This window comes from Amphibalanus amphitrite, unplaced genomic scaffold (genome assembly GCF_019059575.1).
Source record: "Amphibalanus amphitrite isolate SeventyFive unplaced genomic scaffold, NRLGWU_Aamphi_draft 000452F_arrow, whole genome shotgun sequence".
NCBI classification, from domain to species: Eukaryota; Metazoa; Arthropoda; class Thecostraca; order Balanomorpha; family Balanidae; genus Amphibalanus; species Amphibalanus amphitrite.
In genome coordinates, this window is record NW_024881946.1 from 30,999 (window position 1) to 58,889 (window position 27,891).

The following is a 27,891-nucleotide window of genomic DNA, read 5'->3' on the forward strand; positions in this document are numbered from 1 at the left end:
GCGGACTGGGACTGCCGCTGCCGCTCGGGCTCGGACTCGGGCTGGCACTGGCTCGCGCCGCGCCCACCAGTCCCCCCTCTGGCGAGCCCAGTCCGCTGTCGCCGGCCGGCCGCGGGGGAGTGGCGCCGTCCGCCGGCGACTCCACAGACTCCGTCCCGCTGGCGTCACTGCCCTCCGCTCCGTTCTCGTCGGCCGGCGGCGGCGGCAGCGGGCTGGGCGACAGCAGGTCCTCCGGCGGCGCCGCACAGTCGCCGCGCAGCAGATCAGCGAGTGCGGACACCTCCTCCGGCCCGAGACTCACTCCGTGACCGGTCAGATCCAGTTGCGCAGATTCCCGGTCGGGGGTCGGAGCGTCCGGCGACTCCTGGTCGCTTCCCGGACCGCCTCCGTCAGATACTTCTCCTGAGACTCGACTCTCGGGCGGCGGCACGCCCTCTGTCCCGGCCGGCGGCGGGGCCGCGTCAGTCCCACCGACAGCACACTCCCGGCCAGCGGCGGCCACCATCAGATCAGCACAGGCCTCGGCCGTCAGCTCCGAGCCCAGCTCCTCCAGCAGATCGTCCACGGTCGCGTCCTCAGACACCGGCTCACCCGTCACAAGCGACACCGGCTCTTCCGCCACACTGCTCTCCAGCCTTCCCTGCAGCTCCGGCGGGGCGGCTCCGGCCGGCGTCGGACCGTCCTCCGCAGCTGCTCCGGACACGGTCAGACCGTCCTCCGCAGGTGCTATGGCCGGCGTCGGACCGACCTCCGCAGGTGCTCCCGAGATCAGACCGTCGTCCGCAGCTGCTCCGGACAGAGTCGTGCCGGCCTCAGCGGCAGCACCGGACGAGGTCAAACCGCCCTCCTCGGAACCCCCGGCCGCCGCGGACGCCGTCAGATCACTCTCCAGCCCCGCTGCAGCTCCGAGCCGCGGCTGGTCGTCGGCGCCGTCGCTCGCCGGCGACTGTCGGCCGTCGGGCGGCGGGCAGCGCTCGGCCTCGGACGGCAGCGGCCGCTCGTCCAGCGTGTCGGAGCAGGTGGCCGCCGTGGTGAGGTCGGCAGAGCCTGGCAGCCGGTCCGGCGAGCTGGCCGCTGAGCTCAGCTGGCTGTAGCGCACGTCCGTCGGACTCGGCGAGCCGTCAGAGAACGTCGGGCACGAGCGGGTGGGCGAGCAGCCGGCGGCGGCCGCCGAGTCACCGGGCTCGACGAACGAGCGGCGCGCCGGGGCGGCCGGCCGGCCGGCCAGGGCGTTCACCTGCTGCAGCGAGTCGCGGAACACGCGCACCTGCTGGTACACGGCGTCCGGCGCCGGCGGCGACACGTTCTCGTACACCAGCTCGCCGCCGTCGCCGTCCGCGGCCGGCGCCGGCGCCGAGCGCGGCTGCCACACCTCCGCCGCGCTGGCGAACGCCGCGTTCTCATAGACGGCGGCGCCGGCGCCGTCGCCGCCCGGCGCGCCGAACGACACGGGCTCGTAGCAGTCGTCGCCGTGTTCGGCGTGCGGCGTGCGCTCGTCGGCCGGCCCCACCGGCGAGATGTTCTCGTAGGTGTCGTCGGCGTCGGCGCCGCCGGCGGCCGCGTCGGCCACCGCCCGCCGGAAGCTCTCCGAGTTGAGCCGGCGGTCCAGCAGCTCGAGCGCCTCGGGCACCAGCGTCGAGAGCCGGTTGGCGTCGGCGGCCGGCGTGAGCGCGCCGTCAGAGTCGGCGATCTCGGACACGTCACGCTCGGTGACGTCGTCGGCCGGCGAGCTGACCGACTGGCGCACGTACTGCTCGGCGCTGGAGGCCGTGCACTCGCTGATGGGGCTCAGCAGGATGATGTCCTGGCAGGTGCTGGGCTCGGGCGACACGTGCACCTCGGCCACCACCTGCCGGCCGGCGGGGACGGCGGCGGCGGCGGCGGGGGCGGGGGCGGCCGGCGGCGTGCCGCCCTCGGACAGCGCGCCGCCCACCGAGCCGTCCGTGCGCAGCGAGGAGACGTCCACGCTGGTCGACTCGGAGCAGGTCAGCGTCTCGACCGAGGCCTTTTTGCGCACCTTGACGCGCGGCGAGCCGCCCGCCTCTGCGGCGGCCTCCTCGGCGCGCCGGCGCGCGCCCGGGCTCAGCGCCGACAGTACCTTGTCGCGGAAGGAGCCGGAGGCGGCGCGCTTCACGGCGCCGTCCTCTGAGCGGGCGGCGCGCCGCACCCTGGGCGGGGAGGTCAGCTGCCGGATCCGGCCGCGCCAGCCGGCAGAGTCCGAGGCGCGCATAGTCTCGTCCTCGCTGAAGACGCGCATGTCGCTGTCGTCGAAGCAGTACTGGGTGTGCAGCTCCTCCTCCTCTTCCTCCAGCCGCTCCTCGGCGTCGCAGAAGGGCAGCTTCAGCTCCAGCAGGCTGTTGAAGTACGAGTCGTGCGACACGGAGCGGGCGTGCGCGCGCACCGCCGGCTCGGCGGCCTCGGTCGTGTCCGACTCGGAGCACGAGCGGAGCGCGGCCGGCTCGGCCGCCGGCGCCGAGGCCGGCAGCGTCACCGGACTGGGGCTGGCGTCCAGCAGCTGGGGGCACAGCGTGGACCGCAGTCAGTGGGTGGGCCGGGTGGCCGGGGCGAAATCAGCGGCACAGGGCGCGCAGGGGAGGGTATGGGAGGAGGGTAGACAGCAGATCAGTCGAGCGAGCGGAGTTGGTGGGAACACATCACTGGAACACAAAACTACCCACCACAGTCACCCACGGGAAGCTGCAACAAAAATACATCTCAGAAATGTCTGCCGCGTCCCATTAACATTCGGACTCATATTAGAGCATCCCCTCTCCACCACCCCACTCAGCCACAGGGCCCCGCGCACCAGGCCACACCGTGCCGTACCATGGAGCCGCGCTGGCTCTCGGCGTGGCAGAGCGAGACCAGAGAGTCGGCCGATTTGACGGAGCGGAGGCGGCGCGTGCGCATCCGGCCCTGGGTCAGGTCGGACTCGGTCAGCGTCTTGTCCTGCGGCGCGGAGGGAGCGGGGGGGGGTCAGACACCGGCGCAGTTACACGGCACGTTCAGATGGTCCGATCACAAAATACATCAGACAATACCTACTGTCCACGATGGATGCAGGCCATAAATGGAGAACAAACGCAAAGGGCTTTTTTATTGAAGTCACATTAGGCTTGCACGTTCCATTACTGCACAGCCATGCGAGAAAATGGCGTTTTTACCAAAAGTTATTATGCAGAAGTGAAGAAGTGGAAGCAACTAAAGTTAGCGTAATTGTACACAGCATATAGGCCATAAAAGTGTCCCATCCATGCATTAGCGCCACTTTTTCATTCTAACCATGAGAAGGCTCTGCGTCCTGCAAGTCAGCACTCATCATGCTACCCACCAACCAGCAGTGGCCCCCATCCCTCCCCGGCCCGCCGCGCCCCCGTCCCTCTCACGCCCCCGGGCCCACCGTCAGTCCGATGTCGATCGGCTCGGAGCCCTTGCGCTGGTGCGCCTTGGCCGGCCGGCCGCGGAACAGCGACTTCCAGCCGAGCGGCGAGCGGCCCAGCTTCAGCGAGCCCGTCTTGCGCTGCGGCAGCTCGATGACCGTGTGGTACTTAGTGGGCAGCTGGGACGGGCCGCCGCCTGGCGCGGACAGCACGGGGCGGTCAGCTAGGCAGCAGTAGGTCCGAACTTGCACGACACGGGTAAATCTGGCAAATTGCATACAACCTGTAGCTACGTAACTCATTGGATGCACGCAGCTCAGAGTGTAATCTTTCCAAATGCACCACCCTGACTAACAAGTGGCCATAACAAGTGCACCACAACGCGCAGTTTCGTGTCCCCTGGCCGAAACCTGTTCCCGCGCCCGCACTGACCGACTTCGATGTACTTTTGGTCGGCCTTGGCGGAGACGCCGAGCGCCCGGGAGCGCGCCTCCTCCAGGCTGAGCAGCTTGGTCGGCGTGGAGATGGCCAGCGACTTGGGCCGCGAGCGTTTGGGCGTCCGCGTCTGAGGCGCCAGCTCCGGACAGAAGGCCGGCAGCTTGTCGCTGAAGATGAGCTCGCAGTAGCGGATCAGGTACTCGACTACCACCGCCTGGATGCCCACGCCCTGCCGGTGGAACGGGGAGGTCAGCTACACACTGCCGGCGGTAACGGGGAGGTCAGTTACGCCCTGCCGGTGGTAACGGGGAGGTCAGTTACGCCCTGCCGGTGGTAACGGGGAGGTCAGTTACGCCCTGCCGGTAGAACGGGGAGGTCAGCTACACACTGCCGGTGGAACGGGGAGGTCAGTTGCACACTGCCCGTGGTAGTGGGGAGGTCAGTTGCACACTGCCGGTAGTATCGGGGAGGTCAGTTACGCCCTGCCGGTAGAACGGGGAGGTCAGCTACACACTGCCGGTGGAACGGGGAGGTCAGTTGCACACTGCCCGTGGTAGTGGGGAGGTCAGTTGCACACTGCCGGTAGTAACGGGGAGGTCAGTTACGCCCTGCCGGTAGAACGGGGAGGTCAGCTACACACTGCCGGTGGAACGGGGAGGTCAGTTGCACACTGCCCGTGGTAGTGGGGAGGTCAGTTGCACACTGCCGGTAGTAACGGGGAGGTCAGTTACGCCCTGCCGGTAGAACGGGGAGGTCAGCTACACACTGCCGGTGGAACGGGGAGGTCAGTTACACCCTGCCCGTGGTAGTGGGGAGGTCAGTTGCACACTGCCGGTAGTAACGGGGAGGTCAGCCATACCGCGGTGGTACTAGGTGATCCGTCACACTGTCGACGGAACGGGGACGTCATCGAAGGTCACATCATCATCCAACTAGAGCCCTTCCATCCGCGCCGACCTAACACCCAGACTCCGCCAGCAAACGTTCGCGGCCATCGGCAGGGACGCAGCCCACCACACATATCCGGGCGACAGCTCAGCGCTCCCGGCACCCACAGTCCGGGGGCCGCCCGCTCGGCGTGAGGACCCGGCCTCCTGCCGCCGCCAGAGAGGGCCGTCCTTCACACTGTGTGTACGGTGTATATCAGCACGGCGGCCATACAGCCCCGCCGGCGCGCGGTGGGGGCGTGGCCGCCGGCCTTCTGCAGCGAGCGGCGGTGAGTGACGGCACTGGCCGGCGGCCACGCGCCCGGCGCTGCCGTCATTAATACTGGCGGCCGGCGGCTGTATGTCAGCCGTGAGGTCACCGCCGGCCCACACACGGACACACAGACCCACAGACTCGCACACAGGCAGCTCAGACCCACACACGGACACACGGACACACACAGAGAGGGGGCGGACACCCGGACACACACAGACAGAGGACGGACACACGAGGACACACGGACAGAGGGCGGGCCGCCTGCGCGGCCGTAACGCCACCGCCCGCAGGTGCTGAGGGATACCAGTCCAGATGGTAAATGTCGGCAATGTAACTCGGATTTAGACAGCTGTTTCATCATATAGGCACTACTCTACATATAACTGATAAATTAGTCAGTGGTTTCATAAATGACATCCATACCACTGCCCCGCAGTCGGTAGGTAGTGGTTAATTTTGGTCGACTTCAGGACCGCACCGCTGGTCTCGATCCGGTCCGGGTACAGGGCAGCCCAGTCACCACAACCAAACGCGCCATAGCCAGGATGTGTCGGACGTCCTGTGATAGCCCGCACTGGCCGCCCAGACCCCTTCCCACCGTACTGTGAGGTCCGCCTCCCCCGCCGCGGTGCGCGCGCTGTGACCCTCCCCTCCCTCTGTACTGTAAGGTCCGTGCCTCCCCGCCGCGGTGCGCGCTGTCTGTGACCCTCCCCTCCCTCTGTACTGTGAGGTCCGCCTCCCGCCGCGGTGCACTGTCTGTGACCCTCCCCTCCACTGTGTTGTGAGGCCCGTGCCTCCTCGCCGCGGTGCGCGCGCGCTGTGCCACTGACCTGGAGCGCCGCCACGCCGCCCACTTCCAGTTCCTTGCTCCGCACCAGGTTCGGGGCCCACACGATGGCCAGGTTCTTGGGCGTCATGCCCGTGCTGTGACCGTGAGCCGAGACCCGCGACAGGTGCCGGATCAGGTACTCCAGAGTCCTGGAACACGGGACAGGTCAGGTCAGGGACCCGCGACAGGTGCCGGATCAGGTACTCCAGAGTCCTGGAACAGGTCAGGTCAGGTCAGGGACCCGCGACAGGTGCCGGATCAGGTACTCCAGGGTCCTGGAACAGGTCAGGTCAGGTCAGGTCAGGGACCCGCGACAGGTGCCGGATCAGGTACTCCAGCGTCCTGGAACAGGTCAGGTCAGGTCAGGGACCCGCGACAGGTGCCGGATCAGGTACTCCAGGGTCCTGGAACAGGTCAGGTCAGGTCAGCCAGCTATTACGGGTCAGGTCAGAGGCGGACCCGAAGCACATCCTGACGGAACACCATGTATCGCAGCAGTCGGAGTACAGCGTGCGTCTTGTGTTACTCCGTGCGCTAATTAAAAACAAACAAAATAAACTTAATAAACAAATGATCAGACAAAGGAAACCGGAAATAAAAATGATACTTCCTACCATGACCAGCTGAAATATCTATAGGTACTGTGCGCTAGTCAGCCGCCGGTACCCCATCCCTAACCCAGCAGAGGCCACACGCTAACACCCCCGTCCTGACCCGTCCCGTCCCTGACCGCCGCCTGCAGCCGCGGCGCCCGCTGCGCCAGCGCCACCGACCTGTAGTGGGGCGGCGGCAGCTGCTGCACCACGTCTCGCATCCGCAGCAGGCGCTGGTCGTCGCCGCTCTGCACGGCCGACACGAACTTGTCGTACAGCTGGTAGGTGAGCAGCGGGTTGGGCAGCTCCCGCAGGTACTGTTTGAGCAGACAAGACACGCTGTGGATGTCCTGGCGCACGCTCGGGTCCGCCAGGTCCGGCACACGGTCCTCGTCAAACGTGTTCCTGTCGACGGTCACACTGGGTCACACTGGGTCACACGGGGAGCGGACACAGTGCGCCCGGTCAGGGGACGAAACGACCATCCAGCGGGGAGCAAGGGCCTGCGGGACCGTCGGGTCGAGCTAGCCAGGTAGAACCAGTTTCATTGAGAAGTCGCAAACACACTGAGCTGACTCAGCCGACTGGATATGACACGTCAGTGACGGGATCGACGGTTGCGGAGATGGCGTCACACAGACACCCTGCGGCCACCGGGGTACACCCGCACAGAGCCAGACTGCAGTGTCCTGTATCACGGGGACGGGTACATCGGTCCAGCGAGTACGTCCCGTGGACGGGTACATCGGTCGGCCGCCGCCCCGTCCCGCCGGATAGGATCGGCGCCGGCACACCTCCCTCGGCGGCACGCACTGGCCGCTGCATGGCCGCGGCGCCGCCGGCAGCCGGGCGTGGCGGAGCGTGCTGGTTCTCCGCGCCGAGCGGGCCAGACATCAGACGCGGCGGCGGTCCGCCCGGCTGCCGGCGCGGGGCGCCCGGACCGGACTGACTCAGCCGGCCGCGCACTGTTTACGGCCGGTCACGCCGAGGTCCGGGCCGCCGCGGCGGCGGGTGGCACTCGGGTCAGACAGCGCGCCCGGCGGCGGTGACATCAGCGCGCTCCGGCCGGCCGGCCGCGTCAGGCGCTGGTCAGGACTGGGAGGTCTGGTAAGGACCAGAGTTCTGGTCAGGTCTGTCGGGACCGGGAGGTCTGGTCAGGAGTCGGGAGGTCTGGTCAGGAGTCGGGAGGTCTGGTCAGGAGTCGGGAGGTCTGGTCAGGAACCGGAAGGTCTGGTCAGGTCTGGGAGCTACATCGGCCCCTGCTCGGTTGGCTCACCTGAGCCGCTGGATGTTGGAGCTGACCCTCACCTGAGCCGCTGGATGTTGGAGCTGACCCTCACCTGAGCCGCTGGATGTTGGAGCTGACCCTCACCTGAGCCGCTGGATGTTGGAGTTGACCCTCACCTGAGCCGCTGGATGTTGGAGCTGACCCTCACCTGAGCCGCTGGATGTTGGAGGTGACTCACCTGAGCCGCTGGATGTTGGAGCTGACCCTCACCTGAGCCGCTGGATGTTGGAGTTGACGCCAGATAGCCGGTAGATGCCGTCCACGATGCCGTGCGCCTCGATAAACTCGGCACAGCTGCGCAGCACCACAGGAACTGCAGGGAGACGCACACAGCCAGATCAGACAGTGGAGCAGACGGGCATCAGACATACCAGGCAGCGAGTCAGTCAGGTACCAGACAGACCTCAAAGCGGGTCAGAGTGGACCGCACAGTGGACAGGACAGACGGGAGGGGCGACACGCGCGCTCGACGGCCCCGGCCGGCCTGCAGGCCAGACGGTCAGTCTCCGACGGCACACCAAACATGAAAACAAACCGGCGGTCCGTGGACAGGGTCCGGGGGCGGGCGACACGGACAGACAGACACACGGGCGGCCGAGCCAGGAGCCGACCGACTGCAGCCGTGGCACGTAGTTGGTACAATGGCGGGCAAACAGAGCAAGACACCCAGGGAGGAGTGGACCAGATCAGAGGCATGGACGCATCACGGCGGCCGTGGTGACGCCAATGGCTGCACGACTCATCGCTGATTACACCAATGAACGAAAGCGGAACTGGTGCCCGCCCAGCCGCTGGCCTCCCAGTCATGCCTTCTGGCACAGACTGTGACACGGACTGCGCCGGAAGTGCGCCGTCCGAGGCTGGATAAACACTCGGGACACCGGAAGACAGCCAGCCGGCCGCGGCGGCAGGGGCCAGGCTGCGCGGCACTGGTGGCCGCTCCGTGATTCAGCTCAGGAACCGGCGAGGTCGGACGGGTGGAGGGGAGGACACAGCGTCCCCCGGCACACACCGCACATACATGGCCCATCCCCCGTCCCCGGCACACACCGCACATACATCGCCCATCCCCCGTCCCCCGGCACACACCGCACATGCATCGCCCATCCCCGGCACACACCGCACATACCTCGCCCATCCGCCATCCCCGGCACACACCGCACATACATCGCCCACCCCCCGTCCCCGGCACACACCGCTCATACCTCGCCCATCCACCGTCCCCGGCATACACCACACTAGTCCGTGTCAGCAGCAGCGGGGCGACCAGTGAGCACACTGCACAGCACGCAAGGCCCCCAGGGTCGAACACGACCGAACCTCCCCAACATGCGGTCGGCCACGGCCGCAGACACACACAGAGACCCTCCCGAACATGCGGTCAGTCCCCTCACAGCCCTGAAATGCACACTGCGCCTGCGGGCCGCATCCCAAACGACGCCCTGGTCGCGACGCCCTGCATACGGCGAGTCCGGCCGACCCGGTGACACCGAACACGGGGCGCCACACAGCAGCGAGCGTACGACAGGGAACACGAACCGGGGACACGGTAGGGGGCGCACGGTATCACACTGAAGGGCGCGGAACACACCACAACGAGCATAGGGTGGGTTCAACGCATACACACCAGTGATCTTGAAGGTGGAAACACACAACAGTGAACGGAGAACGTAAAAATGTGGAGGCAACACGATCTTGACAAGACAGATGAACATCAAAACTGTAAGCACATTGAGAATTCATACAGTAACATCATGAATAGTACTCAGCAGGGAGACCTACCACACGTCAGTCGAGTAGTCGACACATCGCACACATTTATGGACTACAACCACCCACCGGCCCCTGCCCACTGCGTCCCGTCGCGCCCCCACCAGTACTCACTGTCGCGTCCGGTGTTCATCAGGTGCTCGCCCAGGTCACAGCCGAACACCCGCTCCTTGAGGATGCCAGACTGTTTCAGCTTGCGCCGCGACGGCCGGGTCTGGATGAAGCTCCTGCAACAGGTGGCCACGTTACCGAGACCGCCGCTGAGCAGCGCCATGGCGCCGACTGATAGTCAGTCAGTCACAGTCACTGCACTACCACTCCAGTCACAGCCACAGTCACTGTGACTGTCAGTCACCACTGCTGGAACTCAGTCACAGCCACCGCAGCTCCAGACCGCCGCTGAGCAGCGCCATGGCACCGACTGACACTCAGTCACAGTCACTGCAGTCACCAATCAATCAGTCACAGCCACCGCAGCCCCAGACCGCGAGTGATCAGCGCCATAGCGCAGACTGACAGTGTCACAGTCACTGTATCTGCAGGAACTACCAGTCACTGCGCCTGCAGACACCACCCTGCCGGGACTCAGTCACCACAGACGCCACCGACACAGCCGCCCCTGGAGTGCCGACTGTCACTGCCACTCCAGGCCGCTCGCCAGCCGCACCACCCCGCCGCCGGCCGCCGCCGCGCCGCTACTGCCCCCGCCGTCGCTGCCGTCGCTGCCGCCGCGGCCGTGCGCGTCCGACATTAGCGGGCGCTGCCGGCCGGAACGGCAGGCGGCTGGGCGGACCGAGCCGACCCTCGCCGGTCACCCGTCAATGGAGTACTGCAGCTGCACCGAGTATCGCCTCCTCTGGTGAGCTGTTGGATGGGGAGCACCCGCCCTGCCCTCCTGGCTGCAGCTGGGAGGTGGGGCAGCCTGTCCGCGCTGCCCCCCGGCCGCGCCGCCTGACGCCGCTGCTGCGTCACCATGTGACCGTCACAGTCGGTCCGCATACATATGCCGTCACCGGCGGCGGCGGCGGCGGCGGCGGGCCACGCACGGTGTGGGTGGGAGGGCGGCGGCGTGCAGATCCAAACATACCGACAGGAGGCCGCGGGCTGCCGGGGAGCCCAGCGAACGGACCAGAGACAGCGGAACGGGCGTGGCTCAGATGATCAGATATTACTAAGGTAAGCCTCCAGATGGACTCAAAGTCAGTTCATCGATCGGCAACTGTCGTTACGTGTGAATATGTGAAATTGGTGAGGTCCCGTTCCTTTATATAACATCCAAAGAATCCGACATATCCAGTCTGGACAGTGGACATCACTGTCCAGACATCACACCAACCGGCGACCAACAGTGAGGCGGCCAGACCAAACTCGGCGGAGCGCACCAGAGATGGACCACAGACGGTCACCAACCGGGGCCGGGCGGGCCGGCCGACACCTCGGCGGAGCGCACCAGGAATCGACCACAGGCCGGCCATCATTAGAGGACAGCCGGGCGAGACCGCACGCCCGCGGTTCACAGAGAACAGGGAACAAATAGTTCCTCCATCAGAAAAGCAAAGTGACCGGGGCAGCCGCCCCGCTCCGTGACACACCACCAGTCCACCACCCGAGGCAGTCGCCGGTCCGAAGCTGATGGCGCTGTTCTCACCCAGCACAGGGTCACCCAGGATGATCCGGAGATGACCGTACCGATCCCCCCCCCCCCCCCGCCGCGCCGATCGTTGTCCATCGACCGGGCCAGAGTCGGCGGCGACTATCGGCGCCCGCGGCGCAGTGCGGATCACCGGGTTCACCCGTGTAGCGCCGGGTTTATCGTCGCTGCCAGGCCGTGACCGGGACCCGGTGGCCCGCGGACAGCGGCGGGGTAACAGCGGCGGGGCAGCGCGGCACTGCGACAGCGGCGGTCGGCGCGGCGGTGACAGCGTGGGTAATCCGACCGAATTACCACACAATCGGCCGACTGGGAGCACTCACACAGGGAGCGGCGAATGGTCGCCAGGGGCACTGTCTCACCGCGCTGAATACGGGATGCACCCAGAGCAGCGCGGCGCTCCGCGTCTGTCTGTCGATACACTGTGGCCGGCAGAGGCGGCGGCCTGGGCCGGCCACTAATCCGTCTCAGCTGTCTGCGGCTCACAACAGACGCTCAGTGCCCCTGGGAGAGGGAGAGCCGCTCCCTGGGAGAGCTGTCCCTCTCCTCTATCAGGGAGAGCCGCTCCACACACGCCACAGCTCTCCAATGGCCCTTCAGTCCCAGAGAGACAGACGGCAGCTCTTCAACGGCCCTTCAGTCCCAGACACAGGCAGGAGCTCTCCAATAGCCTTACAGCCGACGGACAGTCGGCGGTATCTTCCAGGACAGAGACAAGAGACACCGCCGCTCCTTCAGACGAGCGACGGGCGCAAACAGCTCTGTTCGGTCGGGAGAGACGGAACCGGACGGTGCCGCTCCGTAGGAGGAGAGACGGACACCTCGTGATAGACGGATGAGAGATACTCCCCTACGGAGACGTCTTTTTTGACTGACGGTGCAGCCAGCTACCGGCTATTAATGAGCTTTTTTTCTGTAAAAACGCAACCACACGGAGCCCATCAGCTGTCGTCGGTTTGTCACACGACACAGCGAGCTCACCATCCACCCTAAGACGGAAGCGACACAGAACGCGTAATCCGTTCACTAAACACACTGCCATTGATACAGCCAGCCGAGCAATAAGCATGCTGTTCACTTTCCAACCGTGCTATTCTACAAAGTAAAAAGCCGGGATCAGTGGCTGTTGCTGACCGCAGCGCTCAGTTATTTTGCCTGCCATCAGACCCTGGACTCTGCAGTCGCACAGGCTGAACCGATCGACCCGACCAGTGGCCCGAGCTATTTCACCTCGGGACAGACTCTGGACTGTGCACCGTGCCCCGAGTCGGCCAGCCGACCCATTCAATCAATGCCTCCGGCGGCAGTCGAACAGCCCGTCCGGTTCCGCCCGGCAGCCGAGACTCTGTGGCGACTGAGACTGACCCGGGACCACGCCCGGCCAGCGACGTCATTGACCGCGGTCAGTGCAGGACAGACACCGGTACAGCACAGCGGCCGCTGAAGGCACCGGTACAGCACAGCGGCCAGTGACGTCACCGGCACAGCACAGCGGCCAGTGACGTCACAGGACAGACACCGGTACAGCACAGCGCCCAGTGACGTCACCGGTACAGCACAGCACCCAGTGACGTCACAGGACAGACACCGGTACAGCACAGCGGCCCGTGACGTCACAGGACAGACACCGGCACAGCACAGCGCCCAGTGACGTCACAGGACAGACACCGGTACAGCACAGCGCCCAGTGACGTCACAGGACAGACACCGGCACAGCACAACGGCCCGTGACGCCACCGGTACAGCACAGCGGCCCGCGACGTCACAGGACAGACACCGGCACAGCACAGCGGCCAGTGACGTCACCGGTACAGCACAGCACCCAGTGACGTCACAGGACAGACACCGGTACAGCACAGCGGCCCGTGACGTCACAGGACAGACACCGGCACAGCACAGCGCCCAGTGACGTCACAGGACAGACACCGGTACAGCACAGCGCCCAGTGACGTCACAGGACAGACACCGGCACAGCACAACGGCCCGTGACGCCACCGGTACAGCACAGCGGCCCGCGACGTCACAGGACAGACACCGGCACAGCACAGCGGCCAGTGACGTCACCGGTACAGCACAGCACCCAGTGACGTCACAGGACAGACACCGGTACAGCACAGCGGCCCGCGACGTCACAGGACAGACACCGGCACAGCACAGCGCCCAGTGACGTCACAGGACAGACACCGGTACAGCACAGCGCCCAGTGACGTCACAGGACAGACACCGGCACAGCACAACGGCCCGTGACGCCACCGGTACAGCACAGCGGCCCGCGACGTCACAGGACAGACACCGGCACAGCACAGCGGCCAGTGACGTCACCGGTACAGCACAGCACCCAGTGACGTCACAGGACAGACACCGGTACAGCACAGCGCCCAGTGACGTCACAGGACAGACACCGGTACAGCACAGCGCCCAGTGACGTCACAGGACAGACACCGGTACAGCACAGCGGCCAGTGACGTCACAGGACAGACACCGGCACAGCACAGCGGCCAGTGACGACACCGGTACAGCACAGCGGCCAGTGACGTCACAGGACATACACCGGCACAGCACAGCGGCCCGCGACGTCACAGGACAGACACCGGCACAGCACAGCGGCCAGTGACGTCACCGGTACAGCACAGCGGCCCGCGACGTCACAGGACAGACACCGGCACAGCACAGCGGCCAGTGACGTCACCGGTACAGCACAGCGCCCAGTGACGTCACAGGACAGACACCGGCACAGCACAGCGGCCCGCGACGTCACAGGACAGACACCGGCACAGCACAGCGGCCAGTGACGTCACAGGACAGACACCGGCACAGCACAGCGGCCAGTGACGTCACCGGTACAGCACAGCGGCCCGCGACGTCACCGGTACAGCAAATCAACCAGTGATGTCACAGGACAGACGCCGGCACAGCACAGCGAGCTCAACGCTGTCGGGGTACCTAAACTAGCTCATATCCGTCGAGTACGCGTCGTACTTCTGCACCATTTTGAAGGCAGCACTGATCTAATTGCCATTCCGATTCTAATCAAAGTCCCTTGGTAAGCCGTAGTAACAAATTTGGACCTCGTATGACCATTCGTCATCGAAAACAATCTGGTTTGACACGCGAGAAGGCATGCAGATTAGCAAACCGGGATCAAAATATTACATCGATCAAAACACTGAGAAAGGGAGGGACACAAAGCGATTCAACTCAACTCGACTCGGTCTTCCGATCACTGCGGATCAGACGCCTAATTTGTGGCCAGTGAGTAGCGACGGGACTGATAACCGCAGCATTCAGCCGTCAGCGAGGTGTCACCACTTGCAAACGAGAAAAACCGCCCATTTACTGAGCGTATCACTAGAGTTGTCGGAACAATGCGATCACCACATCATTCTTCTGCAAAAGTAACCGGATCCACCGAAAAAAATGAAGAAATCCTCCAAGCGTGCCGTAATATTCGTTCAGAAATCCCAATCAGTCTGGTTTCAGCACAAAGGCACGCTAGCTCGGCCGTTTAGAGGACATCTTCACCCCATTTGCTATTTTGTATAGCATTGACCAGTCTCATAGTTCATCATTGTCTCTCGCGCAGAGGTTGGCTGCAAGCATTGGTATTCAACTAAGGTCCACTACAGTACAGTTATATCATCCTTCTAACAGCCTTCCAAAGGCCTTCCGTGGCACATTCAAAATAAGCTGGAGAGATTCTTCCTTTCCGTTCAGTATACACGCAAGATGTCAACACAAACAACTCCACATAAAACTAAAAACACACATCGTTCAGTGCCGCTTGTAGGCGTCCAATTTTTAATAGCAGACCTCAAACCTGAAAAACCACCCTACCAGCGCATGCAGTAACATTTATCACAATCGCTCGCCATGTCCACTCGAGTCACGTCCTTACAGTTTACCCCTCCCTCCCCTGGACGCTCCGGTGCACTGACCCGCGGCTCAGCGAGCGCGCGCTCCCCAGCACTGACCCGCGGCTCAGCGGCGCGCGCTCCCCAGCACTGACCCGCGGCTCAGCGGGCGGGCGGGCGGCTCACCTGAAGAAGGCGATCAGTTTGCCGTGTTTGCGCAGCACCGGCCGGCTGGGCTGCTGCTGCAGCGTGGCCGAGCGGCGCGGCCGGGCGGCCACCTCGGCCAGCTGCGACGGCACCTTCTCACCAATCAGCTCCACACACTCGCACGGAAAGAAGCCCACCTCGAAGCCGCGCTTACCGCGCCACCAGACAGACTCGTCCGGCGGCGCCATGTCGATCACAGAGATCATGTCTCCCACCTGCGGGAGGGGGAAGTCAGGTCAGGCCATACCGATCACCGAGATCATGTCTCCGACATGCGGGAGGAGGAAGTCAGGTCAGGTCACCAGGCAGATCAGTGGCACACAGAAGACACCCTACGCGCCCACAGAGACAAGAATTAAAACCAAAACATAAGATTAGTTCGCGGGCTCTTGCATTAACGCAAATGTCCTTCCTGGCCGCCTCAGTAAATGGAGTCTCCAAAATGAGCTCGTAGCTCCAATAAACGACACCACTCTGCGGCCAGACCCGCTGCTCCGGCGCCCGCGCCGCCGTCCGGGGGCCGCGAATGGCCGGCGCAATGTGGCGACCGTCTCGCCAGCTCCACCCCCTGACGCCGTGCGGGGACCGCCGGCCCCAGTTACACCCTGACGCCGTGCGGGGACCGCCGGCCCAGTTACACCCTGACGCCGTGTGGAGACCGCCGGCCCAGTTACACCCTGACGCCGTGTGGGGACCGCCGGCCCAGTTACACCCTGACGCCGTGTGGGGACCGCCGGCCCAGTTACACCCTGACGCCGTGCGGGGACCGCCGGCCCAGTTACACCCTGACGCCGTGTGGAGACCGCCGGCCCAGTTACACCCCCTGACGCCGTGCGGGGACCGTCGGCCCAGTTACACCCTGACGCCGTGTAGAGACCGCCGGCCCAGTTACACCCTGACGCCGTGTGGAGACCGCCGGCCCAGTTACACCCTGACGCCGTGCGGGGACCGCCGGCCCAGTTACACCCTGACGCCGTGCGGGGACCGCCGCGCCGGCCCAGTTACACCCTGACGCCGTGCGGGGACCGCCGCGCCGGCCCAGTCACACCCTGACGCCGTGCGGGGACCGCCGGCCCAGTTACACCCCCTGACGCCGTGCGGGGACCGTCGGCCCAGTTACACCCTGACGCCGTGCGGGGACCGCCGGGCCAGTTACACCCTGACGCCGTGTGGGGACCGCCGGCCCAGTTAGACCCCCTGACGCCGTGTGGGGACTAGAGATGTCAATCGGATACCAACTTTTTGGTATACCGATACCAAACCGATACCAACTCGGAATTTGGTATTTCAATCCTAATGTGTTTGGTTTTTTGTTGGCATCATGAACCCTCGCTAATGTTTAAGAGGCTAAGAAATCGGTAAAATGTTGGTATTTTCCTCAGGTTCCCAAATTGGTTTGGTTTCGGTATTTCTCCACGGTTTTGGTTGGTATTTGGTTTGGTATCGGTATTCCGATTTTCCGTAATTGACATCACTAGTGGGGACCGCCGGGCCAGTTACACCCCCTGACGCCGCGCTGCCAGCTCGCCACGGGAAAGTCAGTCAAAACGGCAGACAAGTCGCCCTGTCTGCCAGCCTGCCACGTAAGGAGGCCAGCAGCGGGTGTGAGCGAGCCAGGACACCATAGGATAGGACAGGCGGGGAGCGTATTGAGATGGAGGAATAACGGACAGGACAACGACCGGGAACGGAAGGCGACCCGACATCCTATTCATATTGGCTCAGCTTGTGAACTCTGCATCACCACGGACCTAAAAACGCCCCAGCCAGTGAAGTAACTAGCGCCATCTCTGATTTGCTAGCGCCACAGTACTGAGTACGGAGCACCATGGATGAAGTACTCCTGGATAGGACACTCCCTATTCCCCAACACTAGCGCCGGCGACCAAGCGGCCGCCCTGGTGGCGGAGCTCCGAAACATCGGCGGCGAGTGCGCCGGCGGCCGCTGCACCGGCTTGCGTGCTAAAAACGCGGTAATGGAGGGCGAAATTAGCGAACTTTAGCTCATAAGACACAATTTCAGACACTTTAAGCATAATTTTTAGTCCTTTCTTATCATTATTATGGCTCCATTTAGTCACTATCACATACGGAATCATTACCTGATGCCCATAAACTGAGCCGGTATTCTTGACTTGCCGATGCAATTTATCATCAAATATCATCGTTCCTCGGCAGTCAAACAAGTTCCTATTGATGATTTAATACAAATATCAACTTATTTTCATGGTATAGCATAAAACTTAGCTTTATTCTAACATTAGCTCTTCGGCTGTAATCACGAACCCTCACTTGTCAGCAGAATTCAAGCAACTTCTTAAATCAAAACTGGGAAAAGAATATTTCCATGACATTCCTCAATTCCTGTTCTACCAGGTTCACAAAAATTTTCATCAAAATCGGTTATAGGTAAGTAATAAACGACAAAAGTATACCAAAAGACACGCTCCGCCCATAGCCCGCAATGCTAAAATGGCGCCAGCGCCCTCGCCGTCGGGAAATCCGCCGCCGCCGCCGGGTGGTCGGAAAATCGGCGGAGTGTCCCATCCAGGAATACCTAATCCATGGGAGCACTCAGGAGAACACTCAGCGCCCAGCGGAGCACTGAGCTCTCAGCGGAGCACCCGGCTCTCAGCGGAGCACTGAGCTCTGAGCGGAGCACCCGGCCCTCGGGGCGGGTCGGCACACACCGGACAGAGCCGCGGGAGACGTCTCTGTATTCATACAGACGCGCCTGTGCATCTCCTGTGCTTGGCACGACCACCGCCGCCCACCGCCCGACCCTCTGGCTGCCCCCCGCCCCCCATCGACGTTCGCCGGCCGTCGATACCGACAGCCGTCGGGAGCGACGGCGGCACACAGGGCGCGGCCGGCACAATGGGCCCGGGTGGCGCGGCGGCGTGCCCGACCCACTGATGGATGCTGGCGGCGCATTGTGGCCGACCGCCGGCCTGTGAGGTCGCTGATGGAGCGGCGGCCGTAATGAAGAGAGCACCACGCCCCGCCGCCGGCACAGCGCCGCTGCCGAACTGCTTACCCCTGGAGCAGGACGCGGCAGCCGGGAACGACAGCACACACACACACAGATCGGACAGACCGACGGCGGTGCTCAGTCTGTGGACACCGGCGAATCGATAACACAAACATGCTTCTGGCTACGCTGGAGCGATCAGTAACTACTCGCTCGCTCGGCCCGCGTGGAGACGGCCGTCGTAGAGCGGTCTCAGAGCGCCGCCCAGCCGCCAGTCAGACCTCACGGCTCCCTGAAATCCCCCACGGCCACCACTGAGCCCCGTGGCGTCAATAGCTGCACCCGTCCAGTGGCAGCACAGCGGCGCCGGCCGCGGTCCGGCGGTCCGACGCACGCACAGGCCGTCCATGGCCAGCGCCGCGGGACGGCCGCGCCGATGGAAAATAAACACTGCACCGACCGAGCGCGGCGCCCCTGATGAGAGAGAACGCTCCACCGGCCGCCGCCGCTGCAATAATGTTTGTGTCCGTGCGCCGTGTTGTCACTGGCCGCCGGGGACGCCGGACCGACGGGGGGGGGGGGGGACGGTCCCACGCCGGGAGGAAGGGAGGAAAGGCCGACACTGAGCCGAGCCCACACAGACGGAGAGGGAACGGGAGAACGGAGTCTTCAGCCGCCCAGCAACTTAAGCCGACAGCCGACTGAAACGGACGATACAAAAACCGATAAACTTGGGCCAGCGATCTCTGCGCCAGCGGCCGCCGCAGCCAGGGCGCCCGTCGCCAAGCCAGCTCGGTGGGCGGCGGCGGGCCGATCGTTATGGGCGGCGCTGAGCCAACAGCCGCCGCTGCGGCATCCATCGGGACGCGTCTGAGCAGCCCATCCGCGCGGCCGGTCACGTCGGACGGCGCACCCGGCCCCACCGCCGCGCCGCCCGGGGCGCGACGGTATCGGCAGACCAAGCGGGGCGCCCGGCTCGCCGCGAGGAGAGCAAGGCGGACACAGGAGCGGCGCAACAGAGTCTGTCAGCCGACCATCGCTGACACTGGGCGCCTGTGATATGACACAAGCAGCGCAGCGCCGCCCGCGCACCAGCAGTCGAGCGGCGGGCCGGGCACCAAGGAGCTCTGTGCGAGCTCGTCAGGAAATGGAGCCACTGTCAGTCACAAGTAGAGGCTTCAACCATATTGGAACACATTCAACCATACTGACCACACTATGTAGTTCCGGACCCTGGGAAACCAGGGGACCGCCAAGGACAGGGGTTCCGCCTCAGACCGTCGCAGCCGGACGGAACAGCGGCTCCGGCTGGCTGGCGTGAGTACGCCCCAGCTGCTGCGCCGTTCCCAGAGCGGCGTACCCGGTACGGCAGCTCACCGAGCCGGGCCCGGCGCCGGTACATTGTGATGGTAATCCACCGGGAGCGCCGCCGTAACGCCGCGCCAATTTACGGCCGGTAACGAATGACGGCAGCGCGCGCGCACAATGGCCGCCGCTCGCGCCGCGTGCGATTAATAATCGGCTCTGTATACAGCCGGACACGCAGATCGCGTGCATCTCGGGCGGACGTCGCCGCGACGTGCACAGGACGCCGGCAGCACGTCAGTGGGACGTGCCAAGGACGCCGGCAGACAGGGCAGTGCGTCGGTGGGACGTGAAAGGGAAGTAGGAGGATAGTAAACGGGAGCCAGTCTTATAAAGCGCGTGTCTGTGGGCGGGAGAGGGGGAGGTAACACGGTAGTTCAGAGGGCGGCAGTTGCCGTCGCCGGTTGTCGTGAAAGGAGAGCACACGACAGGGTCGTCACCGCTCCATGATATAATCGGAGGCTCAGTCAGTTCGCCATCCACGGGCGGGGTCGGGGTCGGGGGCGGCGCCACATGTATCGCGCCGTCGCCGCCGCTGGGCCGTTCGCGGCTGTAAGCTGGCGCCGAGCGCCGGCCAAGTGCCGGTCAAACGGCCGCCGTCACGACTCGCGGCCAGCAGAGCCGCGCGGCGGGCTGGCTGCAGCCCGGGCGGCCGGTCAGTGCACCGCGCCGGGCGGCCCCCACCGGCACTGAGGCACTGACACGACCGCGGGTCAGTAGGTACAGCAGAGTTAGCCGGCGCCTCCGACTTCGAACTCACCCAGACCGGCCACTGACGGCCGCCCACCACAGACACATCATCAGAGAGGCGCACGCACTACACACTACACTGTACACAGTGCAGCAGAGGTGACCAGGCGCCTCCGACTCTGAACCACAGGATGCACCGAAACTGACAGAACGGTGGTGCGCCCCGGTGTCATTTTGACATACCGTGATTCTCAGCTCAACTCGAACTGAGAGGGCAGCCATGTGAGTGGCCGCGCCTCGGGTCGCCGCCGCACCAGACGACCTCGTCCGGCCGGGGGCGGACCTGTCGCACGCCACTGTCCGACCGAAGTGATCTGAGCGGTCAGCCGGCCGTGCCAGCCCGCTACAGCCGGCATGGCGAGACACGGCCCCAGCACGCCGCGACACGTCCCGGCCCGGCTGGTCCGGCCCCAGCCGCCGTCCGGCGTCCACCCCGGTCCGGCCCGCAGAGGTTAGTCCGGCGTCCACCCCGGTCCGGCCCGACCGCAGAGGTTAGTCCGGCGTCCACCCCGGTCCGGCCCGCAGAGGTTAGTCCGGCGTCCACCCCGGTCCGGCCCCGGCCGCCGTCCGGCGTCCACCCCGGTCCGGCCCGCAGAGGTTAGTCCGGCGTCCACCCCGGTCCGGCCGCAGCCGCCGTCCGTCCGGGTCCACCCCGGTCCGGCCCCGGCCGCCGTCCGGCGTCCACCCCGGTCCGGCCCGCAGAGGTTAGTCCGGCGTCCACCCCGGTCCGGCCCACAGACCCTCTGCAGTTACCGGAACCGAGCCGACCGCGGCCGAGCCGCCCCAGATGACGGTCACTCTGACCGGCGGTCTATTTATTTCCACACCAGCCCGGCCGTCGGACAGCACAGAGAGCGGGCGCGTTTGATCTCCGGTTGCCATGGTGACCAGTCGGCGACAGGCCGTCTGGTCGGGACAGATGAAAAACGCTCCCAGCTGTGACCCAACCAGGCTCGGTCTCAACGGCGTCTGTGGTCTGCTTTTCATTCAAGAACAAGCTGGGAAATTTGAACATACAAGGTTTGCAATTTTTGACACATTATGCTTGGACAAACAGTTCTGCGCGTAAATAAGTCATACGGCTAGCCACGGCCCCAGCGAGGCCCAAAGGTGGCCCACGAGCCGCGCCATTCGTCTGCATCATTTCGGGCGGCTATTTCAGCGACGAGCTGCGCCGTCACCGGACCGCCGTCCCGTCCCCGTCTAACGAGCCGAGCCGTCACATTAAACGCGCGCCGAGAAATGAGTCTGGCACAATCCGTCATGCGGTGCCGGGAGCGCGGGCCGGCGGCCGCCGAGCCGTCGTCACACGACTAACAAGGCGGCAGTATTAATGACCAGTCGAGGACGGACGAGCCGGCTCCGTCAGGACGGAGACGGGAGAGAAGCGGCAGCAAACGACAGAAAACCGGACAGCACAGGAGAGGACGGGCCGACAGCGAAGGTCGGGACGCGGACCAGCCGTGTGCGGAGGTCGCCGGTGACGGATCGGTCGCCGGTGTTCAGGAGAGGACAGGCCGACGGTGAAGGTCAGGACACCCACCCGCCGGCGGTGTGGGCGGGGCCACAGAGGTCGCCGGTGACGGAGCCGTGTCGGAGGTCGGCCGACGCCGACGGCGTCACGCACAATTCGTCTCGACTGTCAGACTGAGCCGGCGGCGGTGCCAGCCGCCCGGACACCCGGAGCCGGGGGGGGGGGGGGAGGGACAGGACAGCCGCCCGGGCACCCCGAACAGAGGACGGACATGACCGGCGGGTGCGGGGCCGCCATGAGATCAGCACCTACCCAGAGACCGGAGCATCACCGGCGCCGTTCGTTCGCCACCTGCAGTGTCACTAACACCGAGCCCGGTCTGAGCCGGGGGCTGGCCGGGACGCGTGCCGTGCCGTGTCGTGTCGGTCCGGTCCGGTCCAGCGCCGCCGTCTCCGGTCCGTCTCCCCCGGACAGGTGCCAGTGGCTCCCTCCGCCCCTCCCTCCCTCCGCAGACACAGGTGTAGAGGGTGGCGCGGCCGTCCCGAGCCGCCGGCCGCCGGAGAAAGGACGGCCCCGCTGTCCAGTCCCCAGTCGCCACTCCCCGGAAATGGGTCAGTTCGGTGGCGGAGAGGTATGGGCCGCCCGCTGGAGCCGACCCGCCCCTGGTCCGGATACCCGGGGTTAGTGGGAGTCACCGAGTACCAAGGGCCGGGCAAATGGCACCCGTGGCACCTGGCGCCGTGCGCGGATACAGGGGTACAGGGCGGGGCACCTGGTGTCGGTCCATGTGCCGGAACCACCTGGGAAATCAGAGCAGAAATACCCACAAGCTATCTGGCATCCGCAGAGCTTATCTGATATTTATGATAGGTCCGTTTAGGACAGTGGTCGGCAGGTCCTCCGGGGTCGTGCCCCCTTTTTTGGCGCCAGGCAGGGCCATTACCCCCACCAACCAGACCCCATTGGTGATACAACCAAGGTTAGTGAAATTCCATACTTTTCCGTGACTCTTTGGGTACCATATCTGCGAGAAACAGCAGGCCCCCTCCCCTGCGGTTCTCGCAAATATATCAAAAACGTTGGCACGGAGCGCCACCATTTTTGAACATTTTATCATACATCGTTTCTGCACATGTTGTGAATATTTCAGACCAGAGTCATCAGTCACTCGAGGTCAGGTCACCAGATCACGTCAAGTGACCTCACCTCAGTAAAAACTGCAACGCCTGCTTTAGCTGCATTGAGTGACAGATCTCTTTCAAGCTTTCAGGAATTGATAAAGGCAACAACATGTACAAAATTTGTATCTCGGAGATTTGATGTCGGTGACCAAAGTTCAGGTCAATTTCACGCCCTCTCCCATTATCAATGGGAGAGGGCGCAAAGTCAATGGTAGAAAATTGAAAGGCGCCTCTTTTGGACCAGTGTCATTCCTAACACTGTGACACTCTTATTTACAAGTAAACATGACCGCTGAACCGGAAAATTGCACCCGTAACCCCACTGTATGTCCCTGAGGTCATTTCAGGTCATGAATGGTATCTAACAGCTATTCGCTAATAACTTTGATAAAGGCATCCCAGAGCGATGAAAATGCCTTAGATGTGTTCAGCTCGACGATACGGATCGACTGATGTGCAACAAAACCTTCGATGCTTCTCGACGGGAGGATCACGATGCTGATAAAAGTGAGCTCTTGCAAGTTTTGAGTGAAAAGTTATTTAAGAAAACTATCAGCAAGCAACGTACATTCTTAATTTTGGCAGCTTTTGTCTCCCATGCAGGCTAAACCATCTTCGGTTGAATCTGAGGGCAGGCACCATAAAAAAAACGTTAAGAGAGCTATCGAATGCGTTTTTCCGCAGCGCTGTAGCTCTATCCTTTCCTGAGCTATAGGCCAGTTTATCGAAAACTGTCAAAGGTTGACCTGGAAATTGGCAAAATTTTACGTTCGATGACCTCTGGTGACCTGACCTTTGATTTGACCTAAAAGGTGACCATAGTTTTTTCTTCATCATTTCTTACGCTCTTTCGATCGCCGACTACGGCGTTTCGCTAGTGACCCAGGAGCCAAGTTAATAGGGGGTGTTCAACCTCCATCTCCAGCAGGGCGTGGAAATCCAGGAGCCCCAGCGGGGCGCGGGTTAACCTCCATGCGTATAGGTGTAGCGGGTATTTTTCGAGAATAGATCACATTAAAAGGGTCGGATCACGAAAAAAAACTGTACCATCGAGCCGATCATTTTTATCTGTCCTGAAAATGGCATGACCTTAACCCGAATAACCGTTGATTTGTGAGATCCTTCTTGAGATCATGGCAGGCCACAAAATCTCACTTCAAGAAGTTACAGCAGGACCCGATTAACTCGGCAGTTGTTATTGACCTATGGAAGGTCACCCAATGACCAACGACCTTTAAATTGGGTAGCAGCGGCTGCTTATCTTCACGGGCAACACGCTCAATTTTTCTGCAAAGCTCCAGCTCAGAGACCGAGATGCTCAGGTCAGGGTGCAATGGACGACTCCTCTCCCTTGCGTTAGTGACTGTGAAAACGCCAATAGACGAGCGCCGGCCAGTACACATGACAGTTACTTTCCACGACTGTACGGAATGGTGAGCAGCTACATGAAAATTGGCATGCGCCAGCTAATCAGTTCATGCTTTGTGCGTTTGACCTCGACTAATCTTTGAATCCTGGGGCACAAAAGTTGCGATCTTTGTCCACATCCATCAAGGGAGCCATTAATTCTAAAAAAGATGAGGCTTTCTCAGAGGCCCTCATTACCCCTCGCCGAAGGGCGCCATTACCCCCAAAGGGGGCATGCCCCACCATTTGCCGACCCCTGGTTTAGGATGAACAGACGGGCTACGACCGCCCACTGGGCCTCGGACTCAGACTCAGACTCGGAGATAATCACCACTAGAACGTCAGAGCCACGGCGACTCGAACGACCACCACCCCGCACCCGGTCCGCCGTCCCCGACACCGCTCTAACGGCGGGTCCTTCTGCCGGCAAACCGAGCAGAAACGGCAGCGCGACGGGAACGGGGCGAAGGTCGCCAGACGTCGGAGCTCGCCCGTCCCTTCCCTGTCCAACAGCGCGGGGTGGGGAGTGATTCGGCACGCACCAACCAGAGAGGGGTTCTACAGAGGGGAGATGTGGAGTGATTTAACAGGAGTCCACCTGGCCAACTACCACGAGCAGGAGGGTGCAGTGCCGGTGTAGCGAGAGTCGGACAATGTCGCCTGCCGCGGAGTCAGTGCCATGCCCCCTGTCATGCCACGCCTGCCACGGGGTCAGCTGTCACGAGTGATACACCGTCACCCCCACACAAGGCAGGATATGACAGTCTCTCCGCGCTGGCGAGCGATCCCAGCCGGCCCGCCGCGCCCCGTTCATCCGCCGCCCGGCTCAGGGACGTCCCAGCTATCCGCCGCCCCGCCCGACTGATACAGCAGCGGTAACAGCCCTCGAATGGGTCCCGGGAGACCGGCGGTACCTCAGCCGAATGGTGTGAGATCCGACACCCCAGGTGTTCCGAACGAGGTGAGGGCACGCGCAGAACAGACGCGCACAACCCTTTACATTCCCAGGCGTGCCTTTTATCTATGAAACAGCCGCTTTCCGCCATAGGTCTATGTGTCTCTGATGCATCTACCAACCAAGCATCTGGAGACAACACCCCAAGCATATGATCGAGTATGCATTTTATCATACAGCTCCGAATGATTCAGTGCCGTAGAAAGATGATCAAATTTCTGAGCCAACCCACCAGTCACTGCTCCGAGTTCACCCGCCGACACTCCCTGGTCCCCGTCCCCGCTCACCTCCTCCCCGTCCCGCCGACACTCTCTGGCCCCCGCCCACCGCTCACCTCCTCCCCGTCCCGCCGACACTCTCTGGCCCCCGCCCCCGCTCACCTCCTCCCCGTCCCGCCGACACTCCCTCACTCCCTGGTCCCCGCTCACCTCCTCCCCGTCCCGCCGACACTCTCTGGCCCCCGCCCCCGCTCACCTCCTCCCCGTCCCGCCGACACTCCCTGGCCCCCGCCCCGCCCACCTCCTCCCCGTTCCGCTGACACCCTCTGGCCCCCGCCCCCGCTCACCTCCAGGCTGATTTCGTCGCTGGCCTGTGCCACGTAGCGTTTTCCGACGAGCGCGGCGGCCACGGCCGGCGTGTTGATGTCCGAGTCGTCGGCCACAAGCAGCCGGTTGCCGCGGTTGTCGAGCTCGAACCAGTTGAGGATCGGCGCGCAGTTGATGAGCGGGCCGGCGATCTGAGAGAAACGCTGCAGGTAGTCGGCCACCAGCGCCTCGACCGCCTCCTGGGAACACAGGACGGCAGTGCATACGGTCAGGTCAGGTCACCTGATAACGCCTCTACCGCCTCCTGGGAACACAGGACGGCAGTACATACGGTCAGGTCAGGTCACGTCACCTAACAACCCTGCCCTCCAGATAACAAACGACACCAGTCCAGTCAGGTCACCCAAAGGGGGGGGGGGGGCCTCCATCGCCTCTTGCGAACACAGGACACCAGTCAGGTCAAGTCAGGTTCGGTAACACAGTGGACATCACCTCCACCGCCTCCTGCAAACCCCAGACACCAGTGCGGTCAGGCGCCAGGTCAAGTCAGCTCCGTCGGATCAGCACAGTGAGCTACCAGGGTGATCTACCAGCACAGTGAGCACCCGTCACCAGGTCGATCCGTCCCGCCCGGCATGGCACGGCCAGGCGACTGGTCGCTGGCAGAGGTGACACCCGATCAGCAATGTCGGGGCACTTTGACCGGCGCACATTACACACTGCATTACCACCAGTCATTTGTCATTAGTCCTTGTGATGTCACTGGAAGCAGAAAACGGCACAGCGTACAGCGCATCTCATCCATCCAGTCAGACGCGCCGCTCCGAGTTCCAGAAACTCCGGTGGAAGATACGAGCCGGTACATCTCGTTAAGTCGCGAGTGATACGCCATTCGCCGGTCACGAGAGCACCGGAGCCGGTAGCACGTCGGGGATGCTCCCGCCGGAGTAATTTCAGCGCCGGGATAATTCGCTCGGGCTGGCAGCCAGCAGCTGCCCGGGCGGGCCCGGCCCGGCTCCCGTGCAGAGCACCGAGGTCGTGCGAGCAGTGGCGTGCGGGCGAGCCTCGATGGCGTGATCCCATCAAAGCCGCACTCCAGCCACACAGAGCCCGCCTAATTCCTCCGCAAATAAACGCATTACGGTGGGATTGTGCGGCCGAGCGCCGAGTTAATCACGGACCGATATATCGGATGAGGTCGCGCCGCCGCCCACCGCTCGGCACGGCAGCGGGCCCGCCGCCGGTAGCACGGCAGCCGGCACCGCACGGCCGCCGCCACTTCCTATTTACCGGCGCCGTCTCTCGTCCCAGCCGCGCCGCCGCTGTCGCCGCAACAGGCGCGCCGACAGCCGCGTCGGTAGGGGATCGTATCACCACGTTTCTCCCGCCGCCCGCTGTCCGCCCCTGCGTCGAGGGCAGGTGCGAGTCGAGGGAGGAAGCGGAGCTCGGGACGATCACTGACCTCTGCAGGTGGGGAGCACTGACCAGAGACAGAGGGGGGCGGGGGCGGACCCAGCTCTTACCACCGACCTGAGGTGGGGAGGGAGGACAGACACCCCAGCGCCGCCGGCCGGGCGATATCAAGCTCAAGAAACTGCGGCGTTACCACGGACACGGTGCTGTTCTTTGGAGACGCTCAGTTACTGCCGCGGCTGACGGCCCGGCTGCGGATCGCGCCAGCCCGACGCGGTGCTGTCGTACGGCTCCGGTGTTCGGGGAATGGAGCCCACCCGCCCTGATCCGGCGCCGGTCGTCACGAGAGCCCGCGGCGCACCTGAACCGACCCACTGCACTGGCTCGGAGCCGGACCTACCGCCCGATACCGTACACCTGCCCAGCTGCCGACAATGGGCCATCGCCGGGCCCCGGCGGAAGCGGACACCGCCCACGCGCCGACGGCTGATCCCACCCGAGGCGCCGGCGGCTGACCCCACCCGAGGCGCCGGCGGCTGACAGCGTCCGGGGCGCCGCGGCCTCCAGTGGAGGTCCTGTGACGGGTCCGGGCCCGTACCGCGGGGGTGGCACTGGCGGCC

The 27,891-nt window shown here is 63.7% G+C and overlaps 1 protein-coding gene across 1 annotated transcript in view; it reads right to left on the reverse strand.

Annotated features, from left to right (window-relative positions):
* The window catches only part of LOC122391740 (rho GTPase-activating protein 32-like), a gene marked incomplete at its 3' end in the record, with an annotated part of 146,115 nt that overhangs the window by 1,565 nt on the left and 116,659 nt on the right, over nucleotides 1-27,891 (reverse strand). The window contains exons 7-16 of the mRNA XM_043385959.1: nucleotides 25,879-26,097; nucleotides 15,190-15,425; nucleotides 9,616-9,728; nucleotides 7,942-8,044; nucleotides 6,624-6,848; nucleotides 5,852-5,999; nucleotides 3,813-4,047; nucleotides 3,401-3,576; nucleotides 2,827-2,949; nucleotides 68-2,515 (exon numbers count right to left, since the gene is read on the reverse strand). Of these exons, the coding sequence (XP_043241894.1) occupies nucleotides 68-2,515; nucleotides 2,827-2,949; nucleotides 3,401-3,576; nucleotides 3,813-4,047; nucleotides 5,852-5,999; nucleotides 6,624-6,848; nucleotides 7,942-8,044; nucleotides 9,616-9,728; nucleotides 15,190-15,425; nucleotides 25,879-26,097 (4,026 nt within the window). The remainder of the gene's footprint in view (nucleotides 1-67; nucleotides 2,516-2,826; nucleotides 2,950-3,400; nucleotides 3,577-3,812; nucleotides 4,048-5,851; nucleotides 6,000-6,623; nucleotides 6,849-7,941; nucleotides 8,045-9,615; nucleotides 9,729-15,189; nucleotides 15,426-25,878; nucleotides 26,098-27,891) is intronic.